A 14454-nucleotide genomic window follows, 5' to 3' on the forward strand; every position below is an offset into this window, starting at 1 on the left:
TGCTTTGTTCATGCCTGCCAGAAACCTTTGGTGCACAAAGGAGGCAAAAGCAGGAAGATGAACACCAAGTCACAGCTTAATTGGTGTTTTGTTTAGACATTGATCATTATTAACTGCTTTCTTGTCTTTGATCTGTAAATAAGAATGTCTCAACTTATCTTCTGCATGTACAGATAATTTTTCAGTTATAATGAATAAGATACCAAATAAAATGGCATATAGAATCCCAGGATGGGCTGTATAGTAAGGTGGTATCTCAAAAAAAAAGGAAAAAGAATAAAACAAAATTAAATACATCCAAATATTAACTGCAGTTATTGCTAAATGATGGACTCTAAAACAAAATTAAATACATCCAAATATTAACTGCAGTTATTGCTAAATGATGGACTCTAAGTACAGAGGGTATTTGCTTTCTTCATATATATATATATATATAAACTTTTTGTGTATATGTGCCTGTGTATGTCTGTATGCCATATGCATACCTGTTCCCAAGAAAGTTTGAACAGGCATCGGAGTCACTAGAGCTGGACAGTTACAGATGGTTGTGTGCTGCCATGTGGGTGCTGGGAACTGAACCCAGATTCTCTGAAAGAGCAACAAATGCTCTTAATCATTGAGCCATCCCTCCAGCCCCATCTTTGTGTTTTAAATTTTTTTTTTTTTAGGTTTTTGTTTTGTTTTGTTTTGTTTCTAGGTTTTTTGAGACAAGGTTTCTCTGTGTGACCCTGGCTGTCCTGTAACTCACTCTGAAGACCAGGTTGGCCTGTCTCTGCCTCCCAAGTGCTGGGATTAAAGGCGTGCACCACCACTGCTTGGCTTATGTACATTTTTATAGTAGCCTTATTATTTTTTTTCCCCTTGAGACAGAGTCCCATAACTCAAGCTGCCTAGAAGTCTTAGTCTTAGTGCCTCCCATGTACTGTAAGATTATAGATGTGTATGGGGTGAAGAGCCAAAGGTCAACATTGAGGTGCCCCTGTTACTTTCCACTTTTGTATCATTAAGTTATTAATATGAGATCTCTCAAGTTTTTTGATCTAGGTATTTAGTACTGTGAAATTTCCTCTTAGAACTGCCTTCCTCTGTGGGCACCAGGCAGACATGCAGTCCACATACATGCATGCAGGCAAAACACTCATATACATGTATTAAAAAAAATAAAATCTTAAAAATGTTTTCAGATAAATGTTTTAATTACAGTTAAAAAAAGAACTGCCTTCATTTGTGTCTCATAGATTTTCATATATTGTGTTATTTTAATTCAATTCTAAGTTGTTGTTTTTTTTTCTTTCTTGATTTCTGTCTTGACCCAGTTTTCATTCGGTGGTGTGTTTAGACTTCATGAGTTTGTGTATTTTCTGCTGTTTGTATTGCTGTTCATAATCAGCTTTAATCTGTGATGGTCAGATAGGCTGCAGGATGTTATTTTAGGTTTTTTATGTTTGTTGAGATTTACTTTATATCCTACTCTGTGGTTGGTTTTGGAGAAAGTCCCTTCTGCTGCTGAGAAGAAATTGTAACATTTAGTGTTTGAGTGGAATATTTTGTAGATATTTGTTAAGCTCATTTGATTTATGGTATTATTCAACTCCAGACTTTCTGTTTAATTTTTTTGTCCTGGATGACCTATATATTGGAGAGAGTGAGGCATTGAAGTCAACCACTATCACTATTCTAAGCTAAATGTGTGATTTTACATCTAATAATGTTTCTTTTATGAAATTAGTGCCTTGTGTTTGTGTATAAATGCATTGTAAGTATCCTCTTGGTGGATTGTTCTTTTAATGGGTATGTAGTGTGTTTCCCCATCTCTTCTAATTCATTTTGGTTTGAAGTCTACTTTATCAGATATTAAAATAGCTATGCCTACTTGTTTCTTAGTTCCATTTGCCTGGAATACCCTTTCCCATCCTTTTTACCCTAAGATAATATCTGTCCTCGATAGTGAGGTATATTTTCTTGGAGGCAGAAGAAAGATGTATCCTGTTTTCTAAGCCGATCTGTGAGTCTGTCTTTTTTTTTTAGAAAATTTAGAGTATTGATATTGAGGGTTATTGTTTAACAATGCTTGTTAATTCCTGATATTTTTTGTGGTGGTGTTTTTTTAGACCTCTTTTGATGAACTGTTCTGAGATTATTCCCTTTATCTTCTTGGTGTGGTTAACCTTCTCTTCAGACTGAAGTATTCTTCTGGTGTCCTCTGTAAAGCTAACTTGGTGAACATAAATTCCTTAAATTTGTTTTTATCATGAACTGTTCTTCTCCTTTGATTTTGACTGTTTTGCTGTATGTAGTAATCGGGTGGCATCTCTGGCCTTTCAGACCTGGTTTATGTGGTACAGTCTCTCTCAATGTACTGATGAGTATATTGTATATATTATATGAATATATTGTGGACATTGTGTTTATATGTGTATACATATACTCATTATTCCCTTAAGGAAGTAAAATTTAATTATATAGTAAGTGACTTTAGCAACTCAGTGATAAGAATTAATTTTTTGAGGGATTAGAAAGATGGTTCAGTGGTTAAGAGCTCTAATTGCTCTACCTGAGGACCCAGGTTCAATTCCCAGGACCCACATGGCAATTTACAACCATCTATTCTAGGGGATTCAGCACCCTCTTCTGGTCTCTGAGGGCACCAGGCACATACATGGTACACCCACACGGAGGTAAAACACCCATGTACATAAAATACAATAATACATTTTTAAAAATTCTTTAAAAGCTACACAGTTGTCAGAGTGTTAAATTTGGCTTCTCTGTGATTTTAGGATGCCAACCCTGTTGTGATTGAGCCATCATCTGTTCTAAATGGGGGAAAGTTTTCGTTTGGAGCAGCAGCACATCCTATGGAGCAGGGAGAAGATAGAATCAGTAACAACCTCAGTTATGTGAATACCACAGAAGAGAAATACTCAGACAACATTTCTTCTGCATCTGAAGCCTCAGAGTCTACTGGCAGTGGTAAATATAACTTGGGACTTAGTTATGGTTTTTTTTTTTTTTTGGTTTTTCGAGACAGGGTTTCTCTGTGTAGCTTTGCGCCTTTTCCTGGAACTCACTTGGTAGCCCAGGCTGGCCTCGAACTCACAGAGATCCGCCTGGCTCTGCCTCCCGAGTGCTGCGCCACCACCGCCCGGCTTAGTAATGTTTTTGACACAGGTTCTCATGTAACCCAGACAAGACTTGAACTTGCTTTATAGCTGAGGAGGAACTTCTGAACTTCTGAAACCTGAACTTCTGAAACTCTTGCTTTTACTTCCTAAGTACTGGGATTACAAGCATGTACCACCACACCACACTCATGATTATTCTTAGCTGAATCTACTTTTGTGGTTACAGTATTGGCATCAGGCTTCCATTCAAAGAAATACATTTTGAATGAAATGGTGAGTTATAAAATTCTTGAATATATTATCAGTTTTTAAGTAAACTCATAATCTCTCAATATGAAAATCATTTCACTTTTCACTAGCCAAACCATATTGCTATAATCTATTTTGCCAGTAAATTCAGTATAGTGAAAACAGATTTTAAGAAAATAAAATTATCCTTCTCAAGAACTCTTTAATCATACATGTGCCTTCATTGGATTAGAGGCCTCATATCAAATCATCTCAATATCTCAGTCCAGAATTTTGAGATTTATTTTGTTAAAATACCACATATTAGGCTGGGCGGTGGTGGCGCACGCCTTTAATCCCAGCACTCGGGAGGCAGAGCCAGGCGGATCTCTGTGAGTTCGAGGCCAGCCTGGACTACCAAGTGAGTTCCAGGAAAGGCGCAAAGCTACACAGAGAAACCCTGTCTCGAAAAACCAAAAAAAAAAAAAATACCACATATTAATAATACTTATAATTCCCTTCTATCCTTTGTACTTATCTGAACCTTAATGGTTCCGTACTTATAGGGAAGATACTTTGGTACTACTATAATTCAACTTGAGAATAATCCCTCTTAATTGCTGATAAAATAGCAAAACTCTCAAACATTATTTTCTCTGACATTTTTTTCCTGTGGGAGTAGTAAGCAAACTGGCAGGGCTAGTGTTTTCCTTCACTCTGTGTAGAGTCTGCCGTTTCTCTTCCCTATCCGACACTACAGAAATGGTTTAGTGGTCCTAGGAGTGTCGTGATCTGCTGTAACACCACATTTCATTCTCTTACTTTCTGTCCATCTCCTTTTCCTTCTCCATTTGAGTCAAGGGTATCAGATGTGGTAACTTCATGCTCTACTATGAATAATAGCCTTAGCACTCACCTCTCCCCATTAAAAACAAGATTATTTCTTAATCCTGTCTAAGTTTCTGTCTGACGTGTATGCTACTATATAGCATTATTACCCACGGGATGAGTAGTGCCACACATAGAAGTTTACAAACCAGTTGATAACTAGAATGTTTATAATGTAGTTGAGAGTTGAAATATCTTAAAATACTATCAGGTTCAACTATACCATTATTAGTCATTTTTCTCTGTGTGTTTTTCTATTATGAAGATTATGACTTCTTTTTAAATAGCTATATGAAGAAAATAGGCACTGAGTGTGGTAACACATGAATCCCTTTAAAGGGAGTAGGAGGCAGGTGGATCTCTGAGTTGAAGGCCAGCCTGGTCTACATAATGTGAGTGCTATATACAGACTTTGACTCAGAGAGAGGGAGGGAGAGGGACAGAGGTTTAGAGGCTTTCTATTGCTCTTTTCTGCCAAGAATATTTGGAATAATGCTTGCAGTAGAAGAATTTTAGGGAGTGTGAAAACACAGCTACTTGGCCTTCCTTTTTATCAGGAGGCCTGTAATTCTCATTATAAATTATTGTATATTCTAGGAAGGTAGTCAAATATTCATTTGGTAACATTTTTTAGAACTTTTATTTTAATCCTATTACTCTATTTTGTCTAGAAAATACATCTGTCTCCTATCTTCTATGTATTTATCAAAATGTAAAACTTCTGTGACATACAAGAATAATAGCATTAACATAATACATTGACATTTGAGTTTATATCTTCAAGCCTATGTGTATATAAAAAACTAAAAATAAGGGCTGGAGAGATGGTTCAGCAATTAAGAACACTGGCTGCTCTTCCAGAGGACCCAGGTTCAATTCCCAGCACCCACGTGGCAGCTCATAACTGTCTGTAACTTCAGTTCCAGGGAATCTGACACCCTCACACTAATGCACACAAAATAAAGTTAAATAAATGAATGAATGAATAAGAAGGTACGGTCATTCATTTGCTGGGGGGAAAAACAACTAAAAATAAACTTTACTGGGCAGTGGTGGAGCATACCTTTAATCTGAGTATTTGTGAGGCAGAGGCACGTGGATCTCTTGTGAGTTCGAAGCCCTCCTGATCTTCAGAGCTAGTTCCAGGACAGCCAAAGCTGTTAAACAGTGAAACCCAGTCTCAAAAAAAAAAAAAAAAAAAACCACTAAAAATAAAAAACTACATCGTTATTGTTTTGTTTTGTTTCTTGATAGGCTTTCTATATTCTGGCACACCAGGAGCAGATATGTGCTTTGCAAGGCAACATAATACTTCTGACAATAACAACCAGTGTTTGCTAGGAGCCAATGGGAATATCCTTTTGCACCTTAATCCTCAGAAGCCAGGAGCTATTGATAACCAGCCACTAGTAACTCAAGAACCAGTAAAGGTAGGTGTTTGACATCAGACTTTCAAATTGTTCTCTTCCAAGTAGCCATTCAATTTCAAAGGTTTTAGCACAAAGAAAACCATTGTGGTTCATCAAACTTAGCCTATTGTAGGCATGATGTCGTCTCATAGTACATATCTGTGAGAGAGAATATGCTATATAGCTCTAGCTGTCCTGGAACTTACTATGTAGACCAGGCTGACCTGGAACTCAAGAGGATCCACCTGCCTCTGCCTCCTAAGTACTGGCACTAAATGCATGTGCCACCCTACCCACCCAGAGTTCCTTTTCTTAAATAGTTCATTGGAAAGTAAAACCTCTGCCAAAATCCCATTTTCTGGGTTGGGGATGTAGCTCAGTGACAGTTAACTTGTTTACAGTACAGGATCCACCAAAACTCTAAGAAGAAAAAAAATGAATTTCCAGCAATATGAAACTGGGAAGTAACAGGAACTTGTTCTGTGTCTAGATTTTTTTGATGTACCAGAGACTATAAAATTAAAAATCAGTACTGGATTTCATTCTTTCTAAGGCTACATCTTTAACATTAGAAGGAGGGCGATTAAAGCGAGCTCCACAGCTACTCCATGGAAGAGATTATGAAATGGTCCCAGAGCCTGTATGGAGAGCACTTTACCATTGGTATGGAGCAAACCTGGCCCTCCCTCGACCAGTAAGTGTAGCTCATGGTGCCTTATATAAGGAGTAGTCATAGAAGAGTGTGCGTGTGCGTGTGCGTGTGCGTGTGCGTGTGTGATGCGTGGTGTATGAAGGCCAGAGGTTGATACTTACTTTTCTGTGTGATTTCCCTAGTCACAATTTAGTCCTTACTTTATGGTTGCACAGTACTTGAAATCTGTTCAGATTGGTTGAAAAATAGCTGTAGGTTCCTTTACATTTTATTTATTCAATTAGTATTTAGGTAATATTTAAGGTTTTGGAGAGGTATTAAAATGCAATTTTATTATGTCCCTCCATTCCTTTTCCTTCCTTCAGTTCCTCTCACCAGCCTCCACTCTACCCAGTCTCCTGGCCTCTTCCTCCCCAATTGTTATTTACAGACATTCGGGTGCATGTGCATAGGTGTGCGCTCACACACACAAATATATATGACCTGCTGAGTCCATTCAGTGTTGCATGTAGACGATTTCAAGGCTGACCACTTGGTGTTAAATAACTAGTTGAGGGCTTCCTCCCTGGGGGAAGACTGCTTTACTCTCTTTTAGCATTTCTTTGTTGCCTGTAGTTTTTGTCTAGGGGTAGGGCTTGAGTAGTTCCCCCTCCATGTTAGCATGTCTTGGTGTTGTCTTTAGTCGGGTCTTGTTTAGACAGCTGTATTGTTGAGATTTTTTTTGTAATGGTCTGTCAGTTTTTAAGAGAAGCTTTGAGAGATGAAAGCTGCACTCACATCTGAGATTTGGAGGGTTTTTGTTTTGTTTTGTTGACACTGATTTTGTTTTTAAATGGAAGGTGGGATGGAAATGTACACAAATTCTAATATTGAAAGATTAATTTAGGAGCCGAACCCTGAGCATATTCAAATCTATGTAACTTAAATGTATGCGTAAGCCACCAAAATATAGGTAGTGGACTTGTTGAACATTTTTTTTTTTTTTTTTTTTTTTTTTTTTTTGGTTTTTCGAGACAGGGTTTCTCTGTGTAGCTTTGCGCCTTTTCCTAGAACTCACTTGGTAGCCCAGGCTGGCCTCGAACTCACAGAGATCCGCCTGGCTCTGCCTCCCGAGTGCTGGGATTAAAGGCGTGCGCCACCACCGCCCGGCTTGTTGAACATTTTTTTTTTTTTTTTTTTTTTTTGGTTTTTCAAGACAGGGTTTCTCTGTGTAGCTTTGCGCCTTTGTTGAACATTTTTAAATTAATATCAAAGCTTAGCATGGTGTCACATGACTATAATACCAATACTCAAGGGTCATAGGTTTGGGCAGCCTGCTGTATAGAGCAACACGATCTTTAAGAGAACCTTAGGTTAAGGGCTAGAGAGATTTCTCAGTGGTTAGAGCACTGGCTGTTCTTGCAAAAGAACTTGGGTTTGCTTCCTAGCACCCACATGGTGGCTGAGAGCTATCTGACACTTCAGGGGATCTGACAACCTCTTGTGGCCTCTGTGGGCAGCAGGTACACATGTGGTATGCATACATTTATGCAGGCAAAAAGGCCATACACATATGGGGCCTGGAGTGATGGTTTAGTGGTTAAGAATACTGGCTTCTCTGTTCTAGAGGACCTGTGTTTGATCACACACACACACACACACACACACACACACACACACACCATTACTCAACCAGTCTGAAACTCCAGCTCCAGGGGATCCCCTTCTTTGGGCCTACAAGAGCACTGTACTCATGTGGCGCACAGATATACATACAGGTAAAACACCCATACAAACAAAATAATAAAATGGTCTGTTGGTGGGGAGTGAGACTGGGTCTTTTTACATAGCCCTGGCTGATCTGGAACTCACTATATAGACCATGCTGACCTCTCACTCACAGAGATACACCTACCTGAACCTCCTGAATGCCGAGATTAAAGATGTGCCACCACACCCAGCTTAAAAATTTTTGTTTTGTTTTGTCTGTTTGTTTTTTGAGACAGAGTTTCTCTGTGTAGCCCTGGCCATCCTGGAACTGGTTCTATAAATCAGGCTGGCCTCTAACTCAGAGAGATCCCCCTTTCTCTGCCTCCTGAGTGCTAGGATTAAAGGCTTGTGCCACCACTCACTGCACAGCTTAAAAAAATTTTTTTTAAGGAATGTTCATAATGTTAATTTCTTAAAAAAAAAACACACACTATAAAATAAAAATAATTTCAAAAAAAGCGCCAAGAGGTGTAGGTGGAAGTATATGTCCCACCATACCCAAATACCCAGCAGTTGCTTCCCAAATTATCACACAGAGGCTTATATTAATTATAAATGCTTGGCCGGTAGATCAGGCTTATTACTAACTAGCTCTTACACTTAAATTAACTCATAATTCTTATCCATGTTTAGCCACGTGGCTTGGTACCAGTATGACATTCTGATCTTGCTTCCTCTGTGTCTGCTGGCAACTCTGACTCTGCCCTTCCTCTTCCCAGAATTCTCTTAGTCTGGCTCTCCCTAACCCTAACCCCTAACCCCTGATCCCAAACCCCTAACTCAGCTCAGTCTCTTCCTCCCTAGCTATCATCCAGTCAGCTTTATTATTAACAATGAGCATAATCCACAGCAAAGAGGGGCTAGAGAAATGGTTTGGAATTTAAGAGCTCTTGCTGCTCTTTCAGAAGACCCAGGTTTGGTTCCTTGTACCCACATGACAGCTAACAATCATCTGTATCTCCAGTTCCAGGAGATCTGATTCCCTCTTATGGCCTACAGACACTAGGCACACGTGGTACCCATACATACAAGCAAGCAAAACACTCATACACATAAGATAAATAAGTCTATAAAACTTTTTAATAGAACCTTAAGTTTGACTACAAGGGTTTTGTTTCTTTTAAAAGACTCATCACTACTTTTTATCTTTCACAAAAATAGGTAATCAAGAATAGCAAGACGGACATCCCAGAACTAGAATTATTTCCTCGCTATCTTCTTTTCCTTCGACAGCAGCCTGCCACACGGACACAGCAGTCTAACATCTGGGTGAATATGGGTATGATGAGCTTGAGAATGTTTCCTCAGCACTTGCCTAGAGGTAACTTAAGAATGCAGCAAGAATGCCATGCATTTCCTTAAAAATAAGTGAAAATCACATTGCTCCAAGTCTGGTGCCACTGTACTAATATATGCCATTTGCTTTCATACAGAATCAGTAAATCACTTGTGAGCTTAGATCTGTGGTCATGCACAAGATTGGATGGGGACAGAGGCAAACTCTTAGGTGAAAACTAAGAAGGATTTTTGTCTTTTTTAGTTTGTAAGCTTGTAAAAATAGCAAATAGCCGGGCGGTGGTGGCGCACGCCTTTAATCCCAGCACTCGGGAGGCAGAGCCAGGCGGATCTCTGTGAGTTCGAGGCCAGCCTGGGCTACCAAGTGAGTTCCAGGAGAGGCGCAAAGCTACACAGAGAAACCCTGTCTCGAAAAACCAAAAAAAAAAAAAAAAAAAAAAAAAAAAAAAAAAAAAAAAAAATAGCAAATAAAATAGATTTTACTTTTTTGTTGTTGTTGTTAAGCCATTGTAAATTGTTGTTATACCTAAGTTGCAGTTCACCAACCATTCATTGACTGATCTTTTCAACCTTGGATTGATTGATGTAATTAATCTCTTCTGATCTAGTTGTGTTTTAACAAAATGAGAAACATTTCTCATACTAGGAAGAACATTTTTCTAAGAGACATAATACACATCAAATATTTCAAAATGAAAATGATACATTTGCTTTGATTTTCAGAGAGTTTTGTTGTGGTTGTGTTTTGGTTGTGGTGGTGGTGGTGGTTATTGTTTTCTTTTTTGGTAGTGGCGGTAGATGTTAAGCCCAGAGTCCTGTATATGATTGATAGATAGATGTTCTATCACTTAGTCACATCCCAGCCCAATAGTGTGGCTTTGAGAAATGCCAAGCTATTCCTCAACAAATGGGGGAAAACCCAAGTCTATCAACATCTCGCACACACTTGTCCTCAGCTGTGTCTGATGTCATACACCTTTAATCCTAGCACTCCAGAAGCAGAGGCAGGTGGCTTGAATTCTCTGAATTCAAGGCCAGCCTGGTCTACATAGCAATTTCCAGGTCACTCAAAGCCATGTAAAGATCCTATCTCTAGATAGATGGATGATAGATAGATAGATAGATAGATAGATAGATAGATAGATAGATAGATGAGAGACAGACAGACAGATATAAAATGTTCCTCTTAATATATAACATGAATAAGGTTCTCCTTTGATTCCAAGCCAAAGTTAAATTTTATTGATGGAGAATACTTATCTATTTTTCCCTTGCAAATATTTGAAATTATTCTTCAGTTAAAAAAAAAGGAATAAATTTGAGCTGGCTCGATGGCTCCATAGGCTACTTGCCACCAAGCCTGACAACCTGAGTTTAATTCCCCAGACCCACATGGTGAAAGGAGAGAACTAACTCCTGCAAGTTGTCCTCTGACTTCTACATACACACTTGGTGTACATGGACACGTACTAAATAAATAAATGTAAAATAAAGTTTTAAAATAATTAATTCATCAATTCACAGAATCTTAGGCTGTATTTAAGTTGTTAGAATATTATGACTGTCTGTAAACCTACATTACCACCCCTGTGTAAGTACTAGCTCTCCTTTGAATTTGAACAAGCTTATTTTCCTTGAAGGTTATATTTGGGGGCTGGAGAAATGGCTCCCTAGTTAAAGTCATTAGTTGGTCCTGCACAGGATCCAGGTTCAGTTCCCAGCACCAACGTGGTTCCTCACAACCATCCTGAACACTAGTTTTCAGGGATCTGACACCTCATCTACCCTCCACAGGCACTAGGAACACATGTGCATAGATACTTATACACATAAAATAAAAAGTCTGTACTGGAGAGGTGGCTCAGTGGTTCAGAGCACTTGATCCTCTTCCAGAGGACAATTCCCAGCACCCACATGGCAGCTCACAACTGTATGTGACTATGTGACTATAGTTCCTGTGTGCCATCATGCAGGCATACATGAAGTCAAGAACACCAATGAACATAAAATAAAAATACATATTTTTTAAAGTAAATAAACCTTTTTTTAAAGGCTTCATTCAGATAGTGTATGAAGATGATTTCACATACTGTTTTATATGAATTAGAACAAAACAATTAGAACAGTGTTCACTCTCTAACCAAACTTTGGGGAAACCATCAAAATCAAGGAACAATAAAATAGAATCCTTATGAAACATTCTTGATTTAACTTTCTGGTAAATAGAAACATCAGCATACTGTCCATGGCACCCATAGTATGTCTTTCTTGATTCTCTTTGAAAGATAACATGAGAGGCAAGATACGTTGTTGCATTTTTAGTAAGTATTTGTAATTCTTGTGCTGATCCTAGATTTTTGCTGCTTCTGTGAATTTCTTATTTGCTGGTTCTCTTCAAAAGCACAAAATTATGCATATAAGTGGCTGCCTGCTTAATGAGCTAAACTGTGTAAACTCTGGAACTCAGTTTTCCTTTTTGTGGCCTAGGACAGTGGAGATTGGCTGGGGCATTATGCTTGCCGGTGCTTCTGAATCCTAGAATGGGATAGTTTGATACTCCAAATTTGTTTCTTAATTTGAAATTTTATTCTTGACTAATTATAAAATCAATCATTAATTATTTTGAAATTTATAAAACTGCTTTCTTGCTGTAATCTTAAAACTAATCCTCTGATGTATAATTGAAAAAAATCTGTTCTCTTATTTTAAGGGTTATTCTTTGCTTGCTAATAGACAAAGATTTGCTTTGCTACATGTATAAAAAATCATGGTTGAATTTTGTTCTGCCATACATGGTGTGCTTCTTGGTCAAATACTCAGTTATTACCACTGTTCACTAGGCTTTTACTCCTTTCACTGGGTGGTGGCACACACCTTTAATCCCAGCACTTGGGAGGCAGAGCTAGGCAGATCTCTGTGAGTTCAAGGCCAGTCTGGTGTACAGAGAGAGATCCAGGACAGACACCAAAACCACACAGAGAAACCCTGTCTGGGTGGGGGGGGGATACTCCTTTCAAAGAAAGATCTATGCAAACCATTCCATGATTGTGATAACTTAGGTAGACTTAAGTCATTATTCCTTAGATGGCTTTTGAGCCTATCTTAGCTGAGTGGGTTTTTCTTGGAAGCTCTTAAAAAGAAAATGATAGTTAATAAGACTCACAAAAAATACAGTTCATGGGAGAGAAAAAAAACAATTACTGAATGGGTAAAAAATAACCTGAAATGCATACATGTACTCTAGCAGGGTTATATTGACTATTGACATGTTTAATTTCTCCTTTTGCTTGGAGTTGCTTAACAAAAAAATCTAGCCTCTCATAGTCAGAGATAACCATTGTAAAACTACAGCTTTTGTCTAGATTTTTTGACTAAGAAGTTGACCAGTATTTAGCACATTTACTGCCTGTCTTTGATTTCTATAATGCCTTGTCATTTTATTCCTCCGTGTTTTCCGTGTATTCAGACTTAGTATATTTAGTATCTATGTATCTGTATGTATAGTAAAGTCCTCGGATCAGCCCTCTAAGAGCCTGAAAGACACTGTATTAGTAGTCTTTTTGTTTCTACCTTAAGCACTAGGAAGTCAAGGTCGTTATGTTGCCACCATAGTGGAGAGGTAAACTAGATGTTCGCCACCTAGTTTTCAACAGAATAATTGTTAGTCAGGAAAGCTTCTTGGCTCCATTTAAAAATATTGTCTGGCCTTGTATAACCTGTACCAGTGTCTCTCTGTATGACTGCTACCACATAATTGGGCCACTTAATGACAGAGAGTGATAGGATTAGTAATTCTGAGTTTTAAGAACTAGATTAAGTGAATCTGTGGAATTCAAATTCCATTCTACTTCATGCACCCTCACTCTTCCTTTTATTTTATTATTATTTTATTTTCCAGTTCTGGCATTAAACTCAGGTCTTTTGCACATACTAAACAAGCATTTTACTCCTGAGCTAAATCCCCAGCTCCCTCCCCATTCTTAAGCAGAATTTTATTTCGTCCTGCTATTAAGTATGACCAAACTGAGAACAGTCATATGCTGATGTCAGTTTTTTATCATCATGTTCTCATTCTTGGGATCAAAATATGTCATTTATTTGGATTGCTACGCTCTTATTTTTGTTCTTTCAGAATTGAGGCTGAGGCTTTGTAATAGTTGGGTCTTGAGTTTTCTCAAGTAGCCCCCACTTTGGTTTCTTTGAGACAGGGTCTCATGTAGCTCAGACTGATCTTTATGTAGCTGAGGATGACTCTGATGAACTCTTAATCCTTTTGTGCTGGAATTACCATGCCCATCCATATTCAAGCTTTTCATAGTATTCTTCATTTATAAAATTATTAAGTCTATACTTCTTATTTCTCGTTTCCTAAATTACTATGGTCATCATTGCTGAGGCTGGTGTTTTATGTTTGTTTGTCTGTTTTTTTATGTCTCCTTTTTTCCTTATCATAACTACTATAACTATAGGAAATGTACCCTCTCCAAATGCGCCTCTAAAGCGGGTGTTAGCCTATACTGGCTGTTTTAGTAGAATGCAAACCATCAAGGAAATTCATGAATATCTGTCTCAAAGGCTTCGCATCAAAGAGGAAGATATGCGACTATGGCTATACAACAGTGAGGTAAGAAGCATCTCAGTCATGAAAAGTCTGCTGTTAAATCATGCAGGGGAGATAGTCCAGTGGTAGAGCACTTGTTCAGTGTATACTAGGCTCTGGGTTTAAAAAAGGGTTAAATCATCTTTCATAAATAGAAGAACTTGTCTGTAGTAGTTATGCTAAAAGCCATATCTGGGGTCTCTATGAAAACTTTAGACTTTTAAGTTGTGTGTACATGCCAGGCAGCGGTGGCGCACACCTTTAATCCCAGCTCTCGGGAGGCAGAGGCAGGCAGATCTCTGTGAGTTCGAGGCCAGCCTCAGCTACAGAGTGAGTTCTAGGACAGGGACCAAAGCTACACAGAGAAACCCTGTCTCCAAAAACCAAAAAAAAAAAAAAAAAAAAAAAAAAAAGTGGTGTGTACATACATGTGAACATTTGTCACCTGAGATCATAATGACAATTGATCAGCATGAGCAAAGCAGTACTATTTTTTAAAGATTG

At 38.2% G+C, this 14454-nt stretch overlaps 1 protein-coding gene across 2 annotated transcripts in view; it reads left to right on the top strand.

The window, feature by feature from the left end:
- Positions 1 to 14454, top strand: part of Usp32 (ubiquitin specific peptidase 32) — a 162635-nt gene that overhangs the window by 101247 nt on the left and 46934 nt on the right. For both annotated transcript variants that reach the window (XM_052755777.1, XM_052755776.1), the window contains 5 exons: positions 2784 to 2976; positions 5499 to 5674; positions 6207 to 6347; positions 9216 to 9333; positions 13820 to 13974. In XM_052755777.1, coding sequence (XP_052611737.1) covers positions 2784 to 2976; positions 5499 to 5674; positions 6207 to 6347; positions 9216 to 9333; positions 13820 to 13974 — 783 coding nt within the window. The remainder of the gene's footprint in view (positions 1 to 2783; positions 2977 to 5498; positions 5675 to 6206; positions 6348 to 9215; positions 9334 to 13819; positions 13975 to 14454) is intronic.

This window comes from Peromyscus californicus, unplaced genomic scaffold (genome assembly GCF_007827085.1).
Source record: "Peromyscus californicus insignis strain IS unplaced genomic scaffold, ASM782708v3 Scaffold_3__1_contigs__length_106647218, whole genome shotgun sequence".
NCBI lineage: Eukaryota > Metazoa > Chordata > Mammalia > Rodentia > Cricetidae > Peromyscus > Peromyscus californicus.